The sequence below is a fragment of the Dromaius novaehollandiae genome, chromosome 3, assembly GCF_036370855.1.
Source record: "Dromaius novaehollandiae isolate bDroNov1 chromosome 3, bDroNov1.hap1, whole genome shotgun sequence".
Taxonomy (NCBI): Eukaryota; Metazoa; Chordata; class Aves; order Casuariiformes; family Dromaiidae; genus Dromaius; species Dromaius novaehollandiae.
In genome coordinates this window covers 99,183,694-99,210,928 of record NC_088100.1, presented here as the reverse complement: position 1 = coordinate 99,210,928, position 27,235 = coordinate 99,183,694, and the positions used below count along the sequence as shown (strand labels likewise).

The following is a 27,235-nucleotide window of genomic DNA, read 5'->3' as shown; positions in this document are numbered from 1 at the left end:
GTCTCTCTTAGTCTGAGCTTGTAAATTGCTTGAAGGTGAATACAACAATTTGGTAAATAAACTCTGTGAGTTTTGTAACTATTGTAACTAATACTATATAACTATTTGTAAGAAATACACACACACACAAGCCTACTGATGATATATAGAGATGGTATAGTTGTAGCTTATGCTATAGCTAATCATGTAGAAATTTTCCTGCATATGCAAAATATTATGGTCCAGTCAGTGCCATTTAACTGAAAGGAGTTTTATAGATCATCAGTTATAATTTAATTTGGCTTTTAGTGCAACTGAGCCAATGCGATGGAGGAGAGACAGTGAATCTCAGGTGACTGCCTTTCTCCGTAAGTATTTTGTGAAAGCAGATCAAATATCTTTAGGTTTTATAGGGTTTTAGGTTTTATAGTCCAAAATATGGTCCTAATATAGTGAGTCAATACCCACGGCTCTATGATTTTGATCTGTGGTAATATTTTACTAGAATCTTTCTGGAATAGGTGATGTTTTCAAGCATTTGTTTTAATGCCATGTGTTTTAATGATGAGGGGAGGTTTTTTCATGCTCTAATTATGACATGCTGAGTATACTTGAAATTTTAAATGGAAATGCCTCATAGAGAAGCTTTTCACCTGAAAGTAAGTGATAATTTACTAGTTTCTGAACATTTATTTGAAAACATTTGCAGTAACCAATACTGGAAAAACCTCTAGTATTTCTGGAGTGGGGAGGGAGATCCAGACTAAACAAACAGTCCATTTTTTTTCTTTTACAGGCACTTGAATGCCTCTTGGCAGTTACTCACATAGATTCCAGAGAGATCCTACCAAATATTTATTTTCTACTCATATGACTGGCTCATTTGTATGCAGAGTTTTAAAATATCATATGTAACAAATCCCCAAGAAGGATGCATTTTACTTCACAGATGACAGTTTTACATCACAGATCTTGTGATGAATGATCTAATTTAACGAACACAGTATTATCAGTGTAACCAACCTGCTGCTCAGGACTCAATGAGATACTAGAGAAGAGAGCAAATTTTGCTTTCTTGCTGATGTCAAACGAAGAGGTGGCTGTCGCAGGATTATTTTCATGAATTTTACAAAATGTACCCTATCCCATCCTGGCTCTCTTGAGCTCTTAACAGCTTGAGTTCACCTTAGGTTAAAAGCCCAGTCTTGTATCCACCAACTACTTTGTTTTCGAGGATATCTCATGAGTCTGGGGAGCTGTGCTCTCAAAGTTGTTCAAGGAGCCTGTTACCAGGTAGCTGTTGCTTTTCTCATTCCTGTTCTTGAAGTAGGGTAGGTTCATCTGTGGAAACACATAGTAACAAACAAGCAAGTGGAGCACAGGCTCATACAGTGCAATGGCTAGTGGTGGACTGCATATCTTGAGGCAAATTGGCAGGATTACTGGTTTTGGTTACTTTAGAGTCTGAAGGTGTAGTGCCTAAACATGAGTCAACCCTCACTTTAGTTTCAGGATTTATAAAGTAAAGTACAAAACAAAATGGGAATGGGGATGGTTCCTACATTTGTGTCACGTATGACTGACTGAGTTGTTCTGAAGCAGTGGGGAGGTTGGTGCAGATGCAGCTGATGTGTCCAGGCTCAGTGCTGGAGAATGTACTTTCAGCTGGATCTGAGCTAATGCAAAGAACCTTTGCACTGTAGTTTCTGCTCCTCGGCTCGAGGAGAGTGGTTGGTACTGAGGTGCCTCATTTGGATCAGCACAGAATAAATTCTGGCCTGCATGACAGGTTAGCTTGATCTCCACATCACATTGGATGGTTAGCATGGCACTGTGCCTGAATCTTGCTAAAACCGTGCCTGCAAGTTTAATCTGAAACCTGGAAAAAACACCTGTACATAATGAAAAATAGGTTGTATTTTTGTCTCCATTCTACAGATAGCAAGTTGGGGGAAATGATATGCCTGTGGTAATATCTTAATGTGTTGAAGTTTCAGCTTTCAGACCTGTTTTGGTTAATTACAAGGCAGTCCTCTTCTGGACATTATCCTTTGTATATCTTCTTCTATTTGCTAATTGAGCAGGTGGAATGGATGGTTGTGGTGTTTTGTTTTGTTTTGTTTTTTTCAAACTGCCTATATGTGTTCTTCTAATCCTGGTTGTAGGGTTTGCTTTATCATTCTGATAAACAGAGAATAATCTGTTTGTTTTAGAATTTTACATTGCTAGGTGAAGTTAGAGAAAAAGAAAACATACATGTGAGGAAGGAGAAACTGGGAGGGTAAAAGTGAGAATTCAGAGTTTGCATTAGAATTTTCTGCCCCCCTCCCCCCTTCTTTTTGAAGGCATGGAGTTGTCAGGAGACAATCTTTTGTTACAGAACCTAAAATACTATTTTGTATGTATGACTTATGCACAAATAAGCCCAAAAGGTATGGAGCAAAGTGAAACAAGACTTCTGGGATTTTTGGAAACAAAAATATGCAGAGAAACTTTGAACTAAGTTAATGAGAGAGGAGAAAAAAGGGTGAAGTCCCTACCAGAGACCAGTGGTGTCTGGTGATTCCTTCCCCACCACAGGGCTACTCTCAATTCAAACAGAATTTTGTCCATACTGCTGAGAATCCTTAAGCTTGCTTCAATATTATGTACTAGTTGTATGGGTCCCTGGGACATGTTTATTTAGAATGGCAGCATGCAGGAAGTTGGGGAGTTTCAAGTTCATTGGAAGGGCATCATGAAAATAGAGAAGACCATCTTTCAACCTTTTCAAAACATCATTACAATTTTAGATAGGTTTGTCACCTTCTGTTTTTGTCTGTGGTTTATGCTATGGCAGTGCTATATCTATTTATCAGTTTATGCTATAGCAGCAGTATATTTTGATGCCTCTAGGAGCTGACTTAAGGAAAAAGAAAACTTTGATCCATATGTAAAAATGCAGAGTGAAATATAAATAATTCAACATATTCTTCTTATGTGCTCTGTTTTTTCAGTTATAGTTAGGTTTTTAAAAGATTTGACCTGCCGTTGTAATTTTCAGATCTTAAATCTCCTGATTTTGGTTTGGCCCTGACAGAGAAATGCTCTTTTGAGAACTCAGATGCTCAGGAGATTTTCTGCTAATCCAGAAAATGTGTTTTGCAGAATGGCTAAAAGATGTCCCTGTAGAGCAAAGAACTGAAAACAGAGAAGTGTTGTCATTGCTGGATTCTTTTCCTCTTAGTATTGCATTGCCTCTGTTGTTATAAAAAATAATCCAGACTTTTCTGAAAATTATGGCTTATTTGGTTTTTTTAGTTTTCAAAATAGTCCGTTTTGTTCCTAGGCACGTCACTATGACATGAAGATGTTAATTCTGATAGTGTTTTAATTCTTTTCTCCTATTTTGATAGTTTTTACAATTTCCTTCCTGTGTATATTTTTCCTATGTGTTACAAAAGTAGAAGCAATAGTGTGGACAAATTATTTTTAATACTTAGACAGAAATGCTTGTACCTTCATATGCTCGGATCTGCCAGAGAAGATGGCTCCAAACACAGTGACCCTGATTCATCAGGCCAGCTATGAGAAACTGACAGTATACATAGCAAATATAATTAGTCTGCTCACTTATGTGGGACTTCCAAATGTCCTGCAATGTAACAGGTCGTGCCCCCAGTTTGTAGGGCTGCTAGGTCTAAGTGCATTTCCAGTTAAAGTACTGCTGACAAAGGTTGGGGTGCAGCAATGAAATCACTGGCCCATTATTTTCTTGTACACACCCAGTATGCTAAACTTCCATTTCAATATTTGTAATTCTGAAGAGCTACTTATTTGACTTCAGGTTTAGTTCTAGTTTGCAAAAACTGGGAATGGAAAAACTGTAAGTTGTAGAACTCTCCTACTCTGTAGGGCTATTCCATGTAGAGCTCTGTTTACTTACAGCAATGAGTTTATTTTCTGCTCCTTTTTTTCATCATTGTAGACTGCTTATCTACTTCGAGGTAAAAAAAAGAAAGACAATTATTTATGTATTATGTATTCTTCCTTCGAATGTTGGGAAAAAGAACTTATACCCAGGGCATCTCTCTACTCCTTCCACATCACTTTCCTAAAGAATAAGACATAAGAATGTTTTTTTTTCTGGCATGGAGATGCTCGCTGTGTTCTGTAAAATGACACAGCTTGGACAGGTTGGTTACTGGATTTCTGTGTACAAATGAGTTGATAGTCCTCTCCTGGGAAGCATGGTTGAATGCATCAGCCTAAGCAGGACATTGGGCCCGCATTTTTCCTTTCTGGGGCAAGTGTTTTAATTGTTTGAGCATTATACAAAATGCGAATGGTCATGTTCTCTGCCTCTACCACCTCCTTGTCTTCTTCAGTCTCTTAGTGCTGAATTCAGTGCTCTCAAAGTGTTTGGGCTTACTTAAAGGTTGGCTAATGCATCAGTCCCCTTTCTGAGGCCTGGTAGGGGACTAGTTGTGGAATCTGAAACAGTCCGGGGCCTGAGATAGATAGCAAATTGCTCAACTCAGGCAAGTTTGACAGCCATTCTGGATGTGTGCAGCAGTAGACTTTTAAGGTAGTAAGTAGTTTGTCTGGCAAAAACATAGCATTCAGGCACTTGAGGGTCATGTTTTGGTGCTTAGTCATTTAAAATCTACTGAAGATACCCTTTGTTTTTTGCACCTGTAGTGACAGTGAGCGGGACGGAAGTTGCTTAGTGAGGGCACTGCTTGGTCTGGTCTGTGACGCCTTCTTTGGGGTGATGATGTCAGAAAAGATTAAAAAAAAACCCCTCAGCCTGTATCATCCCAGCATGGGTTTGCTGGAGTGCCAGTTAAAAAAAGCAACTTTGTTTACTTGTAAACAAGAGTACATTTGCTCTAAAGGTATTGAGACAATAACTTCATAACCCGTTCTCTTGACCCATGCTATCAATACCACTGTTACTTTTTTCATGCCTGACGGACTAGTTACTCATAGCTATTAGCTAATACCATAGCTGTAGTGGTTGATTCCAGACTTACCTCTTCAGTTAAATGAGCCTATGTTTTTTTCTTTTCTTGAAAGTTTTGTTCTTAATGTTTAATTTGTTCTTCATTTCAAAGGTTCTGAAGAAAAAGCACTTGAAAGATGTGCATCTCCAACAAGTGTCTGTAAGAAGGTTCACATCGTTCAATCTCTTTTCAATAGAAGACTGGAATACAGAAGAGGAGACTGGGTCCTGGGTTCAGTATAAAAGCATCTTTTATCCTGAGTATAGTGTGTCCCTAAGGTAACCGTCATTCAAGTTTTAAGTACTTTCTAAGATCTTGTAGAGGACTCAAATATAAAACCTGTTAATCATTCCTCCAGTGTTTTGTACAACTAGGGCATAGTTTGCAAATAAACTCTTAGATGTTATTTTTAGTTGTTTGTAAGCAGCTAGTCTGATTTTTTTTCAGTACATTTCATTGAAGTGCCAGAGCTTGAAAGAAAATATGGATGATTATACCTATAAGAAAATGCAAATATGAGCATTTATTTAATATCTCTAATAGCTTTCCGTTCTGATTTTCAATTTCTCCTGATATAAATAGGAAGTAATAAAACTGAACAAATTTACTTGTTATCTTAAAACAATATAATGACATGATGTTATTCATACTATTCTAAAGCTTTTTTGGTAGTGATTGGTATTTTATTCAATTTTCCTCTTAATAATTCTCGTAAAACTCAATAATAGTTTGGAAGTTAGTTTGCAAAAGAAAAGAATAAAAAAAATGTCCTCCTCTTACGGATGGGGTTTGTACCTAATGAAGAAATTTGTTTTATACTAGATGAGCTAAAACAAATGAGGAGACCTGTATTAAAAAGTAGAACAAAAACAACTCTAAAGGAAGTGCTAACAATTTCTGAGTAGCTTTAGCAATACAGAAAAGTTTATAGCTCTGTCCATTCATTACTGTGATTTTTTTTTTCTTCTCTCCTGCTTTTGTCTCCTTTTCCTTGTGCAATTTTGAACATATCTGTAACTTATTCGAGCCTCAACAGGTATCATTGCAACAGTAACTTAAGCATCCCTGAATTAATACTTGCTTTGCAGCCTCTAATTTGCCCTGCTGAGGGTGTAGGATTTTGCGTTCTGTGCACAGTAGAGGATATTCTGGAGAGCCTGACTCACTGAAATTGTAAAGTGCATTTTTATTTAACTGGGACCTTTAAATTGAAGTCACTTTTAGAGACTAAGATCTAACACAAACAAGTGACCACCATTAACTGTGACATTTTGCAAGGTTATAAAAAAAACACTCCACATGCAGGTTGTCTTAAATTTGCCACTGGATATAAAGCCAAACATCAAATTGCTTAAAGCTTTATAATTTTCCATTTTTCTGTGCTTATCCTTACTGATGCTAAAAAGCTTCAAAAGAAAACTTTTCCATTTGGAAATATTGCTTATTTGTAATAGAAGTAGATACAGCATTTCTTCATACCAACTTTTCCAGCGAACTGTCAGGGAACCTAAGGATTCAGCCAGATGATCACAGTCCAGCTAATCTCTTTGTGCTGTGTCTCTATTCCTTGGCTTTAGGTACATGTAATAGGAAATATAAGGAATGTAGGTAGCATTTAGGCTGAGCAAGTCTGGTTGCAAACCTTAACTTCTTCATTCAGTCTCCTTAATTCACTACAATGATAGTAGCGCTCAGTGTCATTTACTTGATCTACTAGTTACAGATTTGAGTCTTAAGATGGGAAGCAGACTAAGGGTCACCTCTGCTGGCAGTATAACAATCAAAGGTGTGTCTGGCTGGACTTGCTCTCAGGGTTAATATCTGTGCACTTATGTTCCCATCACTTCCCTTTTGCTTAGTATTTGTTGTTTGGCTAATGGTAGCACTTCATTTGATGATAGGACACAGCTCAAATTGTAGATTGCAAACAAACACATTTGTTTATACATGAATTTATTACTGGTGATCACTGTATAGAATTCTGAGTTTGAGGATTTTCTTTTTTTACCTTATGGTCCTCTGAGCTTGGCAAACAGAAATGAACACTGTTCATGTGCTACAGCAGGCTTACATTGGATTTCAGAAACTGTATTGAGGACAACAGAGAGTGTCTTCTGGTGGAGATTTTTTTTCCCCCATATTTTGTTCCTTTCCAGAAAATACTCAATGTTCTATAAAAATGATAATCACAGCGATCACTTTAGAAATAATGATCAGAAATTACTAACAACTAGACTTAAAATTTAAAATGTTTTCTCTCTATATTGACCTGGTGACAATAGATAGCACATACTTCTTACTTCAAAATATTGGAGCATGAGGAAGACAGGAGAAAATACACCCTGTATACATTGCCAAAGTAGAAAAATACCTGTAACAAAATCTACTTTATCGTAAGTCTTTATTAAATAAAGTTGCTTCCCTGTTTTTGCAGAAGCAGTTATTTAAGAGCTTAAACATCAACAGTTCAACATACATAAAGTAACAGTTCTCCTTGCTGAAACCTGTGTGTCTAGAAGTACAGATAAAAGCCTTTGAGTGTTCCTGGATCTTTGGAAACTGACCTTGTCTTGGAAACTTAAGGCTCCTCTGTATGCCTGTCAGTCGTTCCTCTGTTTTCCTCTTCCTATTGGCAAAGTATTAATTATCATCCTTTTCATTAATTGAAACAATTTTCATAACAAGAACATCAGTCAGATAAATCCAGAACACGGTACTTTAGCAGGAGAACCTTCTTTTGGCAAAGGAAAATGTTTCTATGACCCCTCTTAAATCTTGACAAACGTGCTTTTGAATTTTCATCTACATATGTTTTCCTCATATATTAACGTCTCAGGAAAGCCCATTGCATGTGTTGGATGTTAAAAGGGTTGTCAGCTAATATCTTGACAAGACTAAATACTTCAGAAAGTTCATAAGGTTGTTAGTGGCTTTTGGCAAATAGTCTGAAGGTCAAGCTGTATCAGTTCAAGAGCTATCAAAACTTATCAAATTGTGTATTCAGATATGCTATGACCTAGCTGGAATTACTGTACTAGAGAGACTTGGGGACCAATCTGTTGGGCAAACAGAAGCTTCAAGAGGAGCTACCTGTCATGTGCATGTTTTCCTGAACTTCTCAAAGCAGCTGGTTTAATAAGCTGCTATTTTTCTAACCAAATTCAGATTGGATTCACATTTGGAGAAAGAAGAGTTTGTGCTATGTTTTTCTGTCGCTAGTTTGTTGGAGAATCATTGTTGATGACGAATCTTCCAGAGCAGGAAGCCAGAATCACCAGTATAAGGCAAGTTTTAGTTTAAAATATTTAAGCTGGGTTTATGTGCCATTTTGATTAGATTCTTAAGGCAAGAAGGTTATTGGCTTATTTTAAAAATTCATGTTGAATTCCCCCCATGCCTTCCTTCTGGTTAATCAGTGACCTTTCCTATGCTTAGTGAAATGTAGATCCACAGTACATGATGGGAGGTGGTTTCCTGAGGTTTGTGTAACATGTTGTCAGTACTAAGATTCTTCATGCTAACTCCAGGATGTGAAAACTTGTGTCTAATGAGTGTGATTTTTTTTTTTTTTTTTTTTTTTTTTTGGTTAGCAGTGAAAAGTTCTGTCAAAGTTAAATTCTTTGTGTTACAATATAGAATCTCACTTGTTTAGTCTAGTCTCATTTGGATTTGTATCTGAGTTGATGTTCCTACACTACATCCTGGACTTGATGATATGAATTGGGTGGTTGCATACATGAAATTGCTCTCTAGTGTTGTTCGCAATTAATGTTAGTTAAGAAATAAATCCTTAAATTTTCCCAGGAAACCAGATTGCGAATCAGGCTGTATATTTATGGCAGTCTAACATGGAGAAGTTGGATGGATGTACTCAGTACAAGCTGGAATCTTGGTGCAGTTTTCACACTCAGGTTTGGATACACTAAACAAAAATAATCTAGTCTGCAGGTGACAAATATAAACCTCATTTTGAATGAGGTTTCTAGCAAAAAAAGAAATCTTTCATCACACATTATGGCCTTCTAGATCCTTTGTCCATTAGAAATATGTTTTTATTCATGAAGTTTTTATGTTTATCTCTTAGTTTTCTTTAAGTTCTTTTTAATTTGGGGGGTATTTCACTTTGCTGTTCAATTATTATGCACGTGTTAAGTATTTGTCATCTTGGTGATAGGAATATATATAGCAAACAAAGCCATTTTTGAAGGTGTTATTACATTTAAACATGTACAACATTACATTTCCAAATCCATCTATTTAGTCAGGAATGTGCTCTTAAATTTAAATTTATATTGAATAGTTTTGTCAATGAAGTGATTATAGATCATGAAGAGGTAGTGTCTTGCTGTGGCCATGGTGTCTGTCTTTTAGACAGGAAAATTATCCTGTTATTTGAGTTTTCTTTAAAAAAGAAGCAATCAATATCTTTAAATTTTCTTTTTCAGGCTATGGATTTACTTTAAAATTGTAGGCTCATTTTAAGCAATTAGAGAAAAAATAAGTTATTTTTCTGGTAAAATGTTTTCCATTGATCGGTAATTTGGTACTGCAAATACTAAAATGAAAAGCTGGAAAGAACAATTTCAGCAGCTTACAGGAAGGGTTAAATCTTTTTAAAGGGCATTAAGTGTTCTTTGCAGGGGTGCGATATTTGTCATTGGTAAGCGATTCATTAGGAGATGGTTTAGGAGTGAATTCCATTGGATATTCCTATAGGACATTTCTGCTAATAACATACGGAAGATGTAATGGTTTTATTTAGATGTAGACATATAGAATGGAGAGATGTGGATATCAAGCAATATTGTCTACTCCTTATGGCCAATTTGTAAAGATATGATAATCTTTCTCTTCCATTTATTGCTTGTTAAGGACAACGTGTGGATTAAGCAGCACAAAAGCTTGGCCATAGGCCAACCTATTTGAGGAAAGATAAAAAGCGATTTGGCAAAGACAGCTGTTTTATTCATTGATTGAACTAAGACTATTCCATCATATTGTCTAAGACTTGTATATTTTTTAAAAGAATTTGTAGACAAAGAAGCCATTGTTTGAGTACCTTATTGTATTAAATTGAGAGCTCAGTTGGAATGAAGAAGGATTTTATCTTGTCTTGCTGTACTCTGGCCCAGAAAAATCTGATCTGATTAGATACAAAGTTTGCAGATAATTCGTCTGAGATTCTTACTGTACTGCAATGACAATTGATGGTGAAACTCAGCAAGCCTTTTTGTAAAGTATCTATAGCAATAACAATTTTACCCTTATCCTGCCTTTTATTTTCCCAAAATACTGTAGTTTCATTTATGTATGGTCATGTGGGTTTTTTTTCTTTGTCTGTCTTAATCTTTGTAATTTTTTTAAATTTAGTGTATGTATTTAGGCATTTTCCCTAATTCAAGTGAAGAGTAACATAAAAGAAGAGAAAGAACTTTGTTTCATAAAGACTGATGAAAAGCATACCTTAATAGAGAACTACTGAAAGATTTTCTTTATTATGTTGTCTACATATTTAGATAGATATTTATAAATACATATAAAAGTCTGCCACTTGTGCTTCCTGAATTGGAGAGGGAGGAATGTTAATATATTTTAAAGATAATTCTGTCCTTCTCTCTATATAACTTTATTTATATATCCAAAGATAATTTGTTCATAATCCATGGTAAGGAATTTTGTTTCATATCAGGAGAAATATGAATTAAATTAGTTTATCATTCATAGATTTGTCTTCTATAACTGTCAATGCCTCAGCCATACCAGTTTTTGCGTACTGTACCTTGAAGATTTATCATCCCAAGAACACTGCACATCAGACTGATCATGCTGAACTGAGATCCATTTTCTCCATGGTGCTTACTTATGCTGGTTTAAAGTACTTTCTTTGCTAATCTCAGCAATCAGAGCTTTGAACTTCTTTGATTGACCTGTACAACATTCATGCTATGTTTGAAAGTGCTAAATTTTAATGCTTTTCTCTGTATTTGGGATGCCTGGAGAATTCTGTGGGAATTTTGGAATTAAGATTTAGCCACAAAGTCCTGTGCTTCCTTCCCTTGACTGCCATAATGCAATGCATGTGACAGTCACAAAATGTCTACAGGCAGCTTATAAGACATGCTATTGAAAGCTGTGATTCTGAAAGCCCTTCATAGAAACAAGATGTGACGTGTCCTGGGCCGATGGGATTAGGCTCAGGGGTAGTGTATTGCAGTAATGCAGCTGTGTGTTGGAAGATGAAATCCATTGGTCAGTTCTGCAGTGAATTTATCTGGAGCCAGTTTATCTGATGAACTGTTTTCTCTGGGCTAGGTAACGGAGGAGCAGTTGATGGGATAGTGAAGCAGCAGCAGTTACAGCACTGCTGGAGAGGTGTATGCAGAGCACTGGATTCCAAACTAGAGAGTGGGATTAAGTGGTGTGATATGTATGGCCCAGTTTGGGATTAGAGAATTTACAGATGCGTGTAACTTTTGGTCTGCAAGTCAGATTTGTGATGGGAAAAAGCTGGGAAGTAGTTGGTGCAGTTTGCCTGAAGGCTACACAAATAGAGCTCTAAATGGAAAAATGTGGTTATTACTGTTTGGAAGTTTGTCTCTGGGAGCTCTCCCCTTCACAAGTAGATCAGCTGTTGCTGTGTTGTTGTCCCCCATCATAAAACTTGTCAGCCAGTGCAACAGAAGTTATGGCAAGTTCTTCTCCCTTGATTGGGTTCCCAAAATGTTAAATGGTTACTGGTGGAATTTAAGTACCCGTTCTTTAGTCTGATATAGGGAGAAAAAACTATCAGCAGGAAGAGGTATTTTCTTATCATGCTGGTTGACTTCAGAAAATTCATTATTAATGTGGAGTAGTCTAAAATAGTCCATAATGGTAGTATCTATAAGGCCTGAGATCTGTTTTCTGGAGTAAATGAGGGTGGTTTTGCTATCTAGATCACTACTGATTACTCCTCCCATTCTAGGAGATTCAGCTTGCTCCCTGCCTTTGTTCAGTGAAGAGTTAAAACCAATCAGACGAAAGGAAGCACCTGGAAAATTTAAGTGCTTCCTATTAATGATATTTGTGAGAGCAAAAGAGAGAGTGCTGAGGCAGAGAAGTAGAGGAAGAGACTGAGTGCTGTAGACAGCCAGAAAAGGGTGGCAAAATTCCTCTGCTGGCCAAGAGGCTATATCTTGGGTTGTATTCTGTTTGTGCTTGGAGACCACAAGCTTCTGGCCATTGAATAATAAATGTAAGAATGTGTTTGAAAATTTGTGTGTATATTGATTTTAATTATGGACAGAATGTTTTATAATCAGAGAGAGAACTGATCCTTAACAGAAGTTGAGTGTAACAAAAATAATAATGTAGATGGAGAAACGTTCCTTGGCTTAAATAAAACATTAACAAAAATTCAGGACCATCTCAAAAACAACAGAAGTTTGGCATACATCTGTTGTGGAATCAGCTTTTTCTTGAAGCTGAGATATTCAAAGCTACCAACTTCTTCTTCAATTATAAGTGATTATTTTGGAAATAGCCTGAAATTTGGTTGAGTGATAATTTTACAGCCAGTCCTAAGTTTGTATAATTTTTCCTTTTTGCCTTTGTCTACCTTATGACTCTGGAGTGTATAAATTGTATTCTTTTCTAGACCAGGACACCCTGCTTCTTTCAGTTTTTCTTTCTTCATAGCCCTTGGTTGAACTACAGGTATTGCAGTGCTAAATTGTTCATCTTCATCTTTGTTTATTTCACTTGGAGATTTGCATGGTAAGTCTCCTTTGTATATGGACTCTGTGCACCTAGAAATCAGAAAAAATGAAATAACTTCTTGTCTCAGGACTAATCTACATATGAACAAAGATCAAAATATTGCTTTTGCTTTCTCTGCATCTCTTCCCTTCCCCTCCCTCAATTTTTCTTTCATTTAGAGCTAAGACATATTCAGCCATTCAAGAGACCCTAACAATGCTAGAGGGATGCATGGTAATGAAGTTAGTAGGATGCTAAGGAGTCAGCAGGGGACAATTTGGAGAGCAGCTGTGGTTGGCAGAGCTGATCAGACCACTGCTACTGATCTTACCCACTTTCCTGTCACTTCCCTTGCATTACCTCTGGTGACTATTCAACAAGTTGAATTGCATGAGCTGGCCAATCTGACTGAAAACAAACTTGCCCCCTCCCTCCCAAATTGCACTTTTAGTCCAGATATCTATCACAATTTGTGTAGGCTTTTACCTTCTAGTACAGCTAAGGAATGTATTTTTGGTTTGTTTTGATGTAGATGGAAGAGAAGCTCTAATGACCATTTGAATGTCACTTTTAATATCTTTGATATATTTTCTTGACCCTATTTATGCCCTCATTTCAATTCCTGTTGACCTCATTTCAGTTTGATTTTCACTTTAAGAGCTAGCCTTGTTGCTGTTTTTGGTGCTTAACGTCTCAAAAACTAATATTTTAATGTTTCCTTTTTAATGCTTATGCTTATCAGAAAATATAAATACCTTTTTGCACTCTATGCATTTTTATGTTTGCAAAAGGTAAAGATTTTGTCATTATTGCAACAGTCTTTCTTCAGGAAAGAAAGAAATGAGAACTAATTTTATGAATGCTAGAATTGTTGGATTTCTTCCACTTTTTTCAAATGTTCCAAATTAATATGTTCCCAAGCAGCCATGGAAGCCATATATTTAACATTATTAAAGACTGCATTTTTGCACTTTACTGCCTTGCTGAATTCTTTTTAGAATTTTTAATTCATCCATGAAACAATTGTGTGATCTAATGGCTAGCCAAGGGTAAGATTTCTTGATTTTGTTTGTCTTGAGACTAGATTAGCTTGGAATACTTTAAAAAAAAAACAACAAAAAAAACCCCCAAAAAACAAAAAAAAACCCAAACCCCACTTTATTTGCCTTTTTTTGTGAATACAGCTAGCCTGACATTGGTAACATTTACATGAATACAGGAAGCTTCTTAGACAAATTTTTATTGAACTTTGATGCACATTCTTTTTGCAGCTGTCAGTAATTTGCTAACTGTGTTCTGAAGTTTAAATTTGATGTGTGAAATTCAATTAATTCATTATTTATCCCCAGTTTTGAATGTTTATGTCATTTGAGTTATGCAAATGTAAAACCAAATAAAATGCAGTTCACTGAACACGTTAATCAGTTTCATTGTTCACATTAATTAAATGGAATGTTACTGATTTTGTGGGAGGAAATAGGAATGTTTGTACAGTTGTTCAAAACATAGTCCTTTGTTTTTCTTCTTAAAAGAACTGGCTTTTCCAAAATTCTTTCTTTACTATACATGGTTTCCTTAATTATGCAAAAAATTCTGCTTTTTGGAAATACTGTATTTTTGAGAAATAAAGCATAAATTTCTTAGAACAACAGTCTCCGAGTTCATGACTTTTTAGTCATGGATTTTTTGAAGAATGGTAGCCTCAAGTTTTTCCCCCTAGTGGCTAAAATAATACTGGTTTGTTACATGTCTGTGAAAGGGGTTTGTGAGAAATCATGTGCCATGAACCTCTTTTCTGAAGAGGGAAGACATTTTTTGATTGTTTATATGGTGGTAAAATTATTATTTTCTTGTCTTCTAGATTTCACAATGGAGTTTTAAATGTTGAAGATGTTCTTACAAGTTTTGACAACACAGGCAATGTCTGTAAGTCATTGTTTATTTAAATACAGTACTATGTTGGTAGAAGTCTAATTGTGTCAATATAAAATACTACTGTATGAGCCTTCATTGCCCATTTCATTCATCTGAGAAACACCACTACTGTGATCAGATATGTACATTTACCTATCATAGTGTTTTATGTGTTAAGACTGTTCTGTATAGCACAGTTGTGTGTGTGTGGATACACGTGCAAGTCTTCCCAGTGCAGGTTAATTATTTTTGATTATGTGACTGTAGTGGAAACATCAGAGCAGCTGAATTGGGTTGGACAAAAAATCGGCTTAGCCCATTGATTTGTCTCAGACAGTGGCCATCAGTGGATATCTGAGAAACAGTGTTAAGAACAGAGGAGACCTACAGTGATACTTATAGCTTGGAGAGGGCAGTCTCAAACAAGAAAAGAACAAAAGAAAGCACAGAGTCAAGTTGTGAAATTTCTTGCCACAGAACATTTGGGATCCTAGAAGATCATATGGGTTCCGAAAACAACTGGAAAAATTTGTGGAAGAAAAATTCGCTGGGGCTGTTAAACGCAAAGCCATCACTTATGGCTTTTAAGGTGCTAGATGTTGGGAGAACTAGTGGGGCAGTAGGAGAATATGCTTTTCCTGCTCTAGTACTCTTACCTAAGCATTGCTTACTGGCCACATTAACCGAAGAGAAGATAAATCTTCAGTGGACCTTCAATGTCTGACCCAATATAGCTTTAGTTCAGTATAGTTATGAATAAAATGTTTTACACTATTGATGGACTTTATTTACAGAACTGTCGTAGGTTGTGGAGAAGCTGCTGAGCGGAAATAATTGAATATTTTTGATGTAATTACTATTATATAGTTTACATTTATAGACACATTTATAGTTACACATGTAATTCTTGTTTGATAATTCCTACTGTATTTCTCTGGTTGGTCGGTTTGTTTTCAAATAACCAAACTTAAAGAATAAAGCTGGGGATCTCTGAAAGTTTGCCAGATATACAAGAAATGTGCATGTATCTCTTCCTTTCTATCAAAGCTATCGCATAAAACCAGTTCTGAAATTTGAAAGTTTCATCTCAAACTCCAGTCCTTGTAATCCAGAGCTATGTTTCAATAAACATTGGCATTTCATTACTACAGAAGTCAACTTACTAAAGAAGTTTTTTTCAAAATATATTCTTGAACTGTTGCCTAACAGGAAAATTTGTTCTCGGATTTCAGAATGAAACTAATATCTAAGGGCTATATAAGTATCCAAATGAATGACATTAAGGCTTTAATAATAATAATAATAATAATAATAAAACGGTTTAATATTTTAGTGTTCTGCGTGTTTGTTTTGGCTGCCACATTGGGTATTTATAAGGAAGATTAATGTTTTGCTACAGATTATTAGATTATGAAATATGTGTGTATTAAATAGTTGTATAGATAAGATTTTGTAAAAACGGACATGTTGCATATTACATAATTTGTAAACATAATCATTGGTTTAAATAAGATTTATGTTTGTTTTTGGCTCTTCCAGTAATATTCCTACCTATGTTGTATTAAAACAAGCTCTTTCAGAGAGCATTTCTTTGTTTTCGTGCTTCACTTTTTTGATCTTTCTGCATATAGTCTTTAAAGAGCCACATTACCATACACCATCGAAAGATGTGTGGTAGAGCAGATTCTATTTAATACTACTTTCTATACACTCTCAATAGATATAAACTCAGTACAAGATGTGCCACTAGCTGGCAGCATTATATAAAATATCAATAAGCAGCTTTTGAGGAATACTTGTGACTGTTTACAAAAGTGTTGCTTTCTACCAGTAGGACTTCAGGGCAAAAATAGAATTAATGGGGGTAGCAGTAAATGGTGTATCCCAAGGCTCCCAAGTATTAATTATGGAAATTGCCTCTGTACAAAGTTTTGTTCAAACTTAGTGCTTGCATTTAAATTCTGTCTTTTCCAGAAATATGTCAAAGAATGCATTTTCGTTGTGAGATTGCTACAATGACTTGAAAAATTCAAACCACAAATCAGAATTGATTTTCACTTCCCATAAACATGTGAAAATGTTGAGATGTGTACTCTATTCAGGTTTTGTGAGGGAGCAGTTTGCATACGAAAACTCTAAATGAATTCTTCACACAGAAAGGATGCAATGCTGAATGCTCTGGCTTCCAGTTGCTAGGTCTATGTGGAGGCAGGAAAAAGACAACCAGGATGGAGGAAAGAATGAGTGTGTTCATTTTAGACAAGAGTATGCCATCTGTTAAAAAGACAGTACATCCTGAGAGTCCCTCTAGTCGTAAGACACTCCTTTAAAAGATCTGATGGAGCCCAGGCAGGTTTGTGGCACTGTGGGATAACATTAGCAGGCTTGGGGAGCCACATGCTATGTCCATCCTTGCAGAAGACAAACTCCTCTGCAAAGGACTGTCCAAAACCAGGGAAGTTCTGCAAAAATGATCTTTTGTAAATGTCAGCTTGTGCTTTTCGCTAGTGGGAGAAAGCAGTTATGACTGAAATGCTTATATAATTGTATCCCTACAGTAATCATTTCAGATTATGTATATACTCAAGTGAAATGATCAAGGGCCAAATTATAATCCTCCTTGCTAATTGCCACAAGTCTAAGCAAGCTACAGTGTGTGTAAAGCAGAATTTTTAAGCAAGGATATATAAAGTATTTTGGGGTTTTCATCTAGTAATACCTGATATTAATACAGAAACTTAAGCAACATATTTCAGACTGCTTTTATAATATAAAGTTTTAAATCTGCTATGTGGAATAGCAAAACATGTTCTTGTAAACTTCACATAGCATTAGTTAATAATGTAACCATTTTCTTACTTGAAACAACATGTTCAGTGTGTATTAATTTTATTTTCTACTTAGTTCAGTGTAAAATTACATGTTTTGGAACTGAAAAAGCAGCAGAGGGTGCTACAGTAACAGAGCTACCCAGGTACATACTCCAAAGTTGTTGCTCCTCTTAGCAAGTAGATTCTGCAAAGACTTAAGCCTTTGGTTTTAGGTAGATACATGGGATAACTTTAAATTCTGTTCCTTGGTTTTTACGGTGCAGTGGAAATTAATTTGCTATGAATGTGTTTTAGAATACAGCATAACTGTTTACCTCTGGAGTTCAGCAGAATTCTTAGGATTCTAATGATGAGTAGGTTACTTTGTTTTTAATTGATGTTTTGTATGAAAGTTCCAATAATGATTTTTTTTTTTTTCAGCAGTAGCCATTTCAGACTGTTTGTCTGCTAGGATACATTGAATAATTTGATCAGGCAACTGACATGAATAGGGATGCTATTGTCTTGTTACTTCTATGAATGGAAAGGCCTAAGGAAATACAGTATGAAGTCTTCAAAACTTTGTCATTGGGAGTTGAAAAGCAGGAAGGACAGGAAAAACAGGTGATTGATGTTGAAGTCCAAAAAAGTAGAAGTACATATTTGCTTTATTTTTTTGATTAAGAAAAAGTATTTTTATGGCTGGAAAATGTTGCACGGTTTCCTGAAAACACTGTGTCTGGATACACGTTTTATTACAAAACACTTATCTTTTTTTTTGAACGTTTTTTATTTGAGCGCATGTTTTTTTGAGAAACTGGAATTTCTAAACATAAGTTTTATCTTGGAAGAATTTGTTTTTATAAATGTGTTTTTCACATAAATGAGCTAGATAAATTAGAAAATGTTTTTTGAAAATGTAATTTTTCATTATAATAAAATTGAAGAAAAATCCTTTTTCTTGTTAAGTCAACATCTTTTTTTGGAATCAAACATTGAGGAATGATATTGAATGAATTTCCTGTTTTTATTTTTCATGTTTTTCATCTCTTTTTTCAGATTATATTCATTTTAGAACTATTCTTATTTAAAACTGGCAAATTTGTTACTTCTCTTTCTCAAAACTTCCATTTTATTTAGAAATCCATTTCAAAAAAATCTACTTTAAAGCAGAGAACTTTTTTTCCTCCTTTCTTCCTTCCTCAGATACCTAGAAGTAGGAGGTGTGTCGTCTTTGCCGGCATCAGTATGTGCTGCTGTGTTCAGAGACCTACTTGTTTCTTCATAGGTCTCACTGGGTAACTCAAAGATATCTGAGCTCCTCTATGGAGAGATTGTGGCAGCTACTGATTTATCACGCCTGGAAGGAGATGCCATCAAGCTACCTAGGGAAAAGCATAGGCCGACATACTTTGTCAGCAGCAGAGGTGCACACTGCCTCTACCTTTCATGTAATGTTACTCAGAAGCAACGAGGGAGCAAAATGCATTTTTTGCAGGTACTGCTGTGGAAATTTCTTCTATTCCTCTGTGTTTTTTTTTTTTTTTTTTTTTTTTTTCCTTAGGAAACTTCTTCTTTGCTGTGGTGAAAAGCATACTGACTTGGATAGGCTTCTGGCCTTTCCATGCCTCACTAGGTATTCTCACCTCAAGAAACTCCATTTGCTGTCTTTGGAGTCTTCTCTCATTCTGTCTGTGTGGCAGTTTGATATTGTTTACCACGTCAGAATCTCACACCCTCTTGAAAAAGTCTTCAAGGAAAAATAAATTGACTGGAAAAGGGCTTAGATAGCAACGATACATGTTGTTTTGAATGAAATATTGTATTTATGATACCTACAATTTACTATTCATTGTGCAGCTTTCTTTTAAATAAAACATTTCATGATCAGTGTTAAAAAAACCAGCTGTTTCCTCCCTTCCTTCCCCCGTCCAATTCACTTCACTGATTCAGCTTACAGCATTATCCCAAGCAGTCTCACTGACATAACCAGCAATATAGCTTGTGGAAAGGAGCAGAAAATAAGTATATGGAGGGAGGGAGGTAACTCATAAATTATTCTTGCTACCAGAATTATTTTTATGAAACCATTTTCTCCTGGAATGCCAGTGATTTGTCCATTTTAAGTATTTTCTGCTTTTCTCACTAATTGAAGTCTTCTGTTTGTCAGGAGCCTATATGTGAAAAGAATAACCAGAACTGTCATCAGAGGTCTGTTTCCCTCTAAAATAATTTTGTCTATGATATAGTCCAACATAATCATTCCAGGCACTCTTTGAAATGCCTATACTCTTGAACATGGCACCAGCTTGGAGAAGTGGAAGATGAAGAAGCCTAGCTGAGCTCTTTTGAGTACCCTGTTTTCTCCTTGGTCAGTTTGAAGTTTTGGTAATGATCGTTTCACTTGTTTAGGTTATTCCAATGACAACTTTTTAGTAAGAATATATGAATGTATTAAAGCAATTACAGTTGCTTTTTTGTATCTCTAAGCAATGTTTTGTGCCTTGGCATCCTGACTTCATATTAGCTGAGTTTTCGTGTGTTTTATGTTGCGTTGGATCTGTTGTCTTAATCTTTATAAAAATTGTTAGCATAAATACGGATCTAAGTACCCTGGTTTGGTAGTTTGACTTTACTCACTGGCATTGACCTTCTATAATCTGAAGCATTTTGAAAATATTCTATGTATTCTAAATAAATTATCATTAGAGTTGGATCTTTCAATTTAAATTAATTAAAAGAATTTGAAGATAGGGTATAACGTCTTTAATTACATTGGTAGAAGAAGAAGAGTATGAATTATTTTAATTAATTTCAGGAATGGGTTTTACTTTAATATGAGATAACTTATCTTAATCACCTTTTAAATTGAGATAGGGTTGGATAACAATGGTAAGCATCTCTTCAGATGTCCTGTGTTATTAATTAAACTTAATCTTCTAATGCATTGTAGAGTTTCCCCTTAAAATATTTCAAATTTGAATGTAATTAAAATAAATAGTTGTAAATTAGTTTCCTTAATTTAGCTTCATGTGCAGTAGGTTGTTGCAGTTTGGGTGGGATTTACATGTGATTTCCATTAATCTTATTATACAACTTTCCTCCTAGTACTTTCTTTTTTTTGTCTTTCTGCAAAGGAAATCTTGTAAATGTGATGTTTGTTGAGCATAGGGAGACTCTCATCGAAATAGTCTGGGTCTCTTGCAAAGGAGAATGTTGACTAATCTGGATATTGCCTGGGTAGGTCATTTCAAGAACATGATGTAAGCTAGATTATAATTGGAGGATATTTAATTTATATCACTTTCAGAGGTTCTTTTGGAACTCAAGTTTAATATGCATCTATAGTACTTCTGCCTTTTTTGGGTTTTGTTCTTTTTGTTTTTGCCATTCCTTTTACTTACCATGTTCTAGCCATGCTTTCAGTGCTGCTCGCCATAAAAAATATAGACGTCAGGTGAAAAACATGCCCAAGAAATGCTGTACTCAGAGTACGTCTGTGGCTGGCTACCTTCTGTTGAACAGCACCAAAGATGGGATCTTACTTACAAGTCAGACTGGACACTTTTCTGTATTGCAATATAGTCATGTCAGTGGCTTTGGTGTGGATGTAGCAAGGACAGTCCCTGTTCTTTGTTTTTTCCATACAAATGCAACTAGAATGGTGTGAATAACTTGCACCTTATTTTGTTTTCAAGTGCTTTTAGTTAACTTGTTAAAAGTTTCACTTTATTACATTTAAAAATCATTTTCAAATGGATGAAGTGTCTTGTTTTCAAAACTCTGAAATAAAAGGCTTCAACTTAATTCAACATGAATTCTCATATTTGGATTCAAACAGAACTGTCTTGAGTAAAAAGTTTCTGGAAATGAGAATTTGAAGTCTTTGCTGAATAACATATCCATTTGAATTTTTTTGTCTGATGATAGCTCTGACTGAAAAGTATGTTGAAAATGAATCTTTATAGGAGTTATCAGATGAAAATCCATATGATAACTATTACTCATGTACTTAGCTTTGACACATTAAATCTCCTGCCGAGTCTCAGTTAAATAAAACTCTACAGTTTTGTAAAGTTTTTAGAAATAATTTCAGTAACATGTAAAGACATAGACATGCATTATTTAAGAAATCTAAAGAATTTATTTTTGGCAAACTTGGTGGATTAGGAGAGCCTCTGATACAAGTGGCTTGGTAAATGGAAAATGTCTGGGGAGTATGTGTAATCTGCATTTTTGTGTTAATTATGGGAGGCTCAGCCTTGTGCTTTTTAATAAAGACTGTGAACCACTTGCAAAAGACTTGATTGACTAGCCCATAAAATAAAGATTCACAATGTGTGGGTTCTAGTGATGGAGATTTCATATATACTCTTTTTACCAGTAGAAAATATCTACTAATATGTAATGTAAAATCTTTTTTGCTACAGCTTAAGCTTATTATTATTTGGCCAATTGGCTCTGAGGAAAGACAACTGTTTTTGAAGTTTTCTTTTGTTATAGCTTTTTAGGTACTTGAAGTCATCACATGCCATTGCATGTATCTTGTCTTCGACTGCATGTATCTTGTCTTCCTTATGTTGAGCAATCCAAATTCCTTCACTCTTTCTTAAGATGTCTGTTTTTTTTCCTAGATCTCAGCATTTCTTTAGGCTCTTTCCATTTGGTCTGTATCTTTCCTGAAGAGTGTTTGTCAAAACTGGGCATGATAGTCCAGCTGAGACCTTCGTAATACTGAGTAAAGCAGGTGATTTTGAGTGTTTTACAGCAGGTAATCCCCATATTGTGTTTCCCTCTTTTACAGCAGCATAACTTTGTTGACTCATGTTGAGCTTTTGACCTGCTGTAAGATCCTGATCCTCTTCAGAAGAGGTCAGTTATTCCGTATTGTGTATTTATGTCGCTGATTATTACTGCCCAAGTGTAATACCTGGTATTTGTCCTTGCTGAACTTTATCCTGTGTTTTCAGACTTTTTCCAATTCATTATTTTAGTTCTTTGAAGCCTGTCTTTCAGCAACTGGACTTCCTAAATCCAAATTCTGCTGATTTAATAAGCATACTTCTTGTATCATCTAGGTAATTAATGAAAACACTGAACAGAACACAATCTAGCATATGCTTTTGTGGAAACCCCACTTGATAAAATCTCCCACTGTTACAGTAAACCTTTGAGACTTATTCTCTGGAGTCAGTTTTCTGGACCAGCTTTCACCTATTTTAACACAATTATATTTAGACTGTGTGTTTTGCATGAAATTGTCAAAAGTCTTTCTAAAGTCATGATATAAGACATCTACTGCTTCTGCCCTATACACAAGCCTATGAGCTTGTTATTGCTCTGATAAATGGTTGTTGAATTAAAATCTGTTGTTATTTTTTGTCATTATACTTTATCATGGAATATGCAACAAAAGAATAAAAAACATGATTCTATTTCAAGTTTTTAATTTTTGTGAGGATGACGGAAGGAATGTATTGAATGAATTGGTATACATAATTAGAGAATTTATTATTCTGCATTAAAAGTCACCTGAAGATTTCCTTGCTTATGATTTCATTCATTTCCTGAAAGTATTGTTTTAATCACTGGTAGTGCAGACTTACCCTATCCAAACCTCTTTGTGCAGTTTTATCTCTATAGCTCTTTGGTATCGTGTGTTCCAGTCATGAAGAAGGACTCCAGCTACACTGAGATATATAGTGGTTTAGTGACATGTTCAGTAGTCTAGCAAAAATTAGAATGTGATTGTAATTCACTGGTAACACAGGACAGAGTTTGAACCTCCAAAGAGCTACTACCATATATCTCCCAACATTCCATAAATTTGAGGGAATCTAAGATAATGCAAGTTTGTTTTTATTTTTAATAAAAATGCACAGGTTTATTATTGCTACTAAGAACTCATTTGATGAATTTTAATTTAGTCTCTAAACGGAATCTGCCTTTAAAGTCATTCACTATATTTTCTATTTAAAGTTTAACCAGTATTCATTCCTTGTGAAGAAAGTGTTCAACTACGCATCTCAGTGTAGTTATTTACTAAGCAGCAGTGAGTGATCAGTATTTAAGAACTGTAATTTTTTCCATCTTTGCCAGTTGAGATTAGTAGGCATTGCTCTCAAAGATATATCTGTGAGTAAAGAGACAAATCAAAAATCAATTACTTTATATAAACCCACCTTTTGGGGGGGGGCGATGATAACAAGGACAGTTTTTGTTGCATCTGTTTTAGTTTAATAATAATATTTGAAACAGGTTGAAAATCTGTTGGTCCAAGGCTGCCAGCTGAAGCTTGTGCTTAATTTATATGTGGTAAAACATTTGTCATTTTCTTGATTGGCATATAGATTTTGATATAAAAGCAGTTTATATTGTTTTCTGTAAGGAAACTGACATATAGCTATCAAGCTAAAGGGCTTATGAATGTTTAGAAACAAATACACACATCCATTTAATTAATCTTTGTTGTGTGTAGGCACACTCGTAAAGAACTTCATCTGAGACACTTATCTAATGAAGAAGCTGATGTTTTACTTAGTATAAAAGTTGATCATTAAAATGAAAGTAACTGTGTAAGCCTTGACATAAAGGTAATTACATTTAAATGTAGTATGAAAAGGCAGTATTCTCCAATGATTTTAAATTGCCTTTTAAGGTTGTGTAGCTACTCAAAAGAACAGTAGGACCAACATAATACTTAATGATACAGAGCTGTTCTTCTAACTGATAAATGCTTTGCAATAAAAACCTTTGCGTAATAGAGCAGCCAGTTGTGTGTCTCCTGTGTGCATGCCCAAAAGTTACAATGCCTCCTATTTTCATTTGCCAAGGAAATGTAATGGTAATAGCAATTAACATATATAATACTGAATTCCAAATATTTACTTTAGCTGATAGACAGTTTCTGTCCTGAAATCATGCTTTTCATTTGTCTGAAATCATCTATATTGTTGTGCTGCATGTACTATGCTACACATGCTTTAAATCGGTGGTGATGCCAATTCTTTTAAATGTGTACTTTCTCACAATTACTATAGTCTTTTCTTCTGATGATTCAATTTTTCTGCTGCCCTGAAAATGATAAGATAAATGTTTGGTATTAAAGGGCGTGCACAGGCATACACTTTATCGTTCGTTAGGGTAAGTGACATCCTAACAAGAGGCAAAGATGTTATGCCAGATAATTCTGTGAAGGTAAATGTGTAATTGCAAAATGTTTCTGATTGCATAAGCAAAATGAGAAATATGCATATATTGCTCAGAAGAGATTGTTTTGTGGTTTTAAGTAAATCAGTCTAAGTGATGAGGGTTATACTTTTTTTTTTAAGAAGAAGGTAGTACAAGAAACTCAAGATTTTTAAGGTTTTTTTTTGTAAGAGATTGTTGAAGATTTCTTTCAACTGGCAGTTTAGTACTCTGACCCTGTCTGAAATAGGATCTTACTGATGATGTAAATATTGTAAGGTGATAAAACTAGAACTGCAGTGTGCCATCTTTCTCCAAATATTTGAAAGCATTGTCAGCTTTTGAATTACTGTCATATTTTTTTCAATTGTTTTTATTACAAGTCAAATTTGACTTGCCTTAGTAATGCAAAGAATCTCATTGTCTTCGGCAGGGCTTGTCAAATGAATAAAAAACATTGTCTTCTCTTTAAAATTGATAAAATTCAAGAAAAAATGATTTTAATCTGAATAAGGTGAGAATCTCATAACTACTGAAATGTTTTCAGTGCTGAATAATAAGGAACACAATAATTGAAACCTGGCAAAGAGCTCAGTAGGAAATTTTACTCTTCCTCCTCTTTTTTTAAATTGGGAATTCAAATTTTGGAGAGCATAGAAGTAAACAACACAACAAATAATTCTTGATATTCCCAGAGAAAAATTCCAAAAGGGAATACTTAGAAATGATTGTGTTATTGGGATGTGCTAAGAATATCTCCTAGGTAATATAGTTAATGCTTAATATATCTTACCTCTTTCATATTAAATATTTAACCATCTGCAGTAGTGTGGCACATACTGCTAAGATGTTTGCACTTATCTTTAAATCACTCTTTTTTTTTTTTTTTTTCCTACCACAAGACTTAATAGCCTAAATACGGGGAAATGATCTGTCTTGTTTTCTGAGGCTAAGACTGCATGATTAGAGAAGAGAATGGGATAGACAGTAAGCCTAGTAAGGAAGAAGCCATCAAACAAGAAGCATAGCATGTCAGGGAGAAAGATTAGTAGGGGGATAGTGGCTGGGCAGGAAGGAGAAAGTAAAGACAGATTTGAAGAGGATTTTCCAAGAGAAGGAGACCAGCTTGGCCAAGGAGCCTAGGATGAAATGACAATGAATAAAAATAGGTTTGTGTGGTAAGAATAAATGGACTGAGACAAGGAGTCAAAGGTGAGAAGGAGGATGAAGCTCAGGATGAAGAGGGCTGGGAAGAAATGCTGGACGTGTCAGAAAGTTTCCCACAGGGCCAGCAATAAAACCACATTTCCAGGGATCTCTGTTCATCTGCTGCCTGTGAACTCACAGGTGAAATACGTCTTCATTCTTTTTAACTGCTGCTCCTTGCAGACTGTAACAACACTTTACCACTTTCATTTACTCTGTTACCTCAGACATGAGAAATCTGAAGTGATCTGAAAGTTGCAGTCCTGCTAATGACCTGTGTAGGCCATTGTAGGACCAGATGATGGACCTACATGTAGGACCTGCCTATGTAAATGGGGGCTTTGCAGTTGCTGCTTGGAGGGCAGATTCTCATTCTCATTCTACCACAGTATTCTTTGTGATGGTGGGCTAGTACATTATATTTTTCTGAAAGCCTAGGATCTCATCTGCAGAAGCTGATCACAGCTGAAACTCTGATTTCAGCAATTGAAGCAGTAATATAAAATGGTCCAAAAAATGAACTTCTAGGTGCTTTGGATGTTTTGGGCACTGAAAACTAGTGGATGCCTTTCCTTTTTCTGTGCCTCAGGGCCCCATCTAAAGAACTGTCTGCTTCTGACTTCTGTTTTTCCCCAGGAACAACAATGTTATGTCATTAAGACATAGAGTCAGCAAGGACTGTGGGTTGGAGGAATTGTTCTGTTAGGGGTAACCAGCTGAGTATCTTTCAAAGAGAGTGAGATGCGGAAAAGCAGGCAATGAACTCTTCTGATAGTCTGCATAGAGCTTGCAGGCTGAAGACTGGGTAGACCTGCTCTATTGAAAGATAAATTCAGAAAATAAGGAATGGGGCAATATTTAACTGAATGGTAAAATATTGATTATTTTATCATTAATTAAACACTAGCATTTAGTTCTGTGAAGAGAAGGAAGGAAGGGTCCTATGTGAAAAATAGCACCTGACAGTATTAATTACATATTGTCTCATAAGGCATGTGTACAAGACACTAAGGTTGTTGGCACTTCTAAAGTAATTTTGGTATTTCCTGACTCAAATATTTTCTTTGGCAGCCTTGACTTTCCTTTAATGGAAATTCTTGTCATTTTGTGTGGAGGTTTTACTATTACAATTGTATGTACAGGCTTCAGATCACAAAAACAAGGATTCTTCATGTCTTGAAGTGGTCCTTGCTGAGATAAAATTGGAATGTTTTTTAGAAAGTGTAGCTAGGAATAATCATATTTCTTTTGAAAGCATTCTGCATCTGCATATGTATGTCTAACCTTTACACTCTGAATCATACTATGATTCATAATGCTATTATGTTTTAAAATATATATATATTTATGTTTTGGTAGAAATCACTAGTTTATGTTGGTCAAATTGCATACAATAATACAGCAGTTAGTGGTAGA

General features: G+C 35.3%; 1 protein-coding gene across 1 annotated transcript in view; it reads left to right on the top strand.

The window, feature by feature from the left end:
• CAMKMT (calmodulin-lysine N-methyltransferase) overlaps positions 1-27,235 on the top strand; it is a 223,492-nt gene that overhangs the window by 2,793 nt on the left and 193,464 nt on the right. The window contains exons 2-3 of the mRNA XM_026121168.2: positions 5,076-5,242; positions 14,563-14,627. Of these exons, the coding sequence (XP_025976953.2) occupies positions 5,076-5,242; positions 14,563-14,627 (232 nt within the window). The remainder of the gene's footprint in view (positions 1-5,075; positions 5,243-14,562; positions 14,628-27,235) is intronic.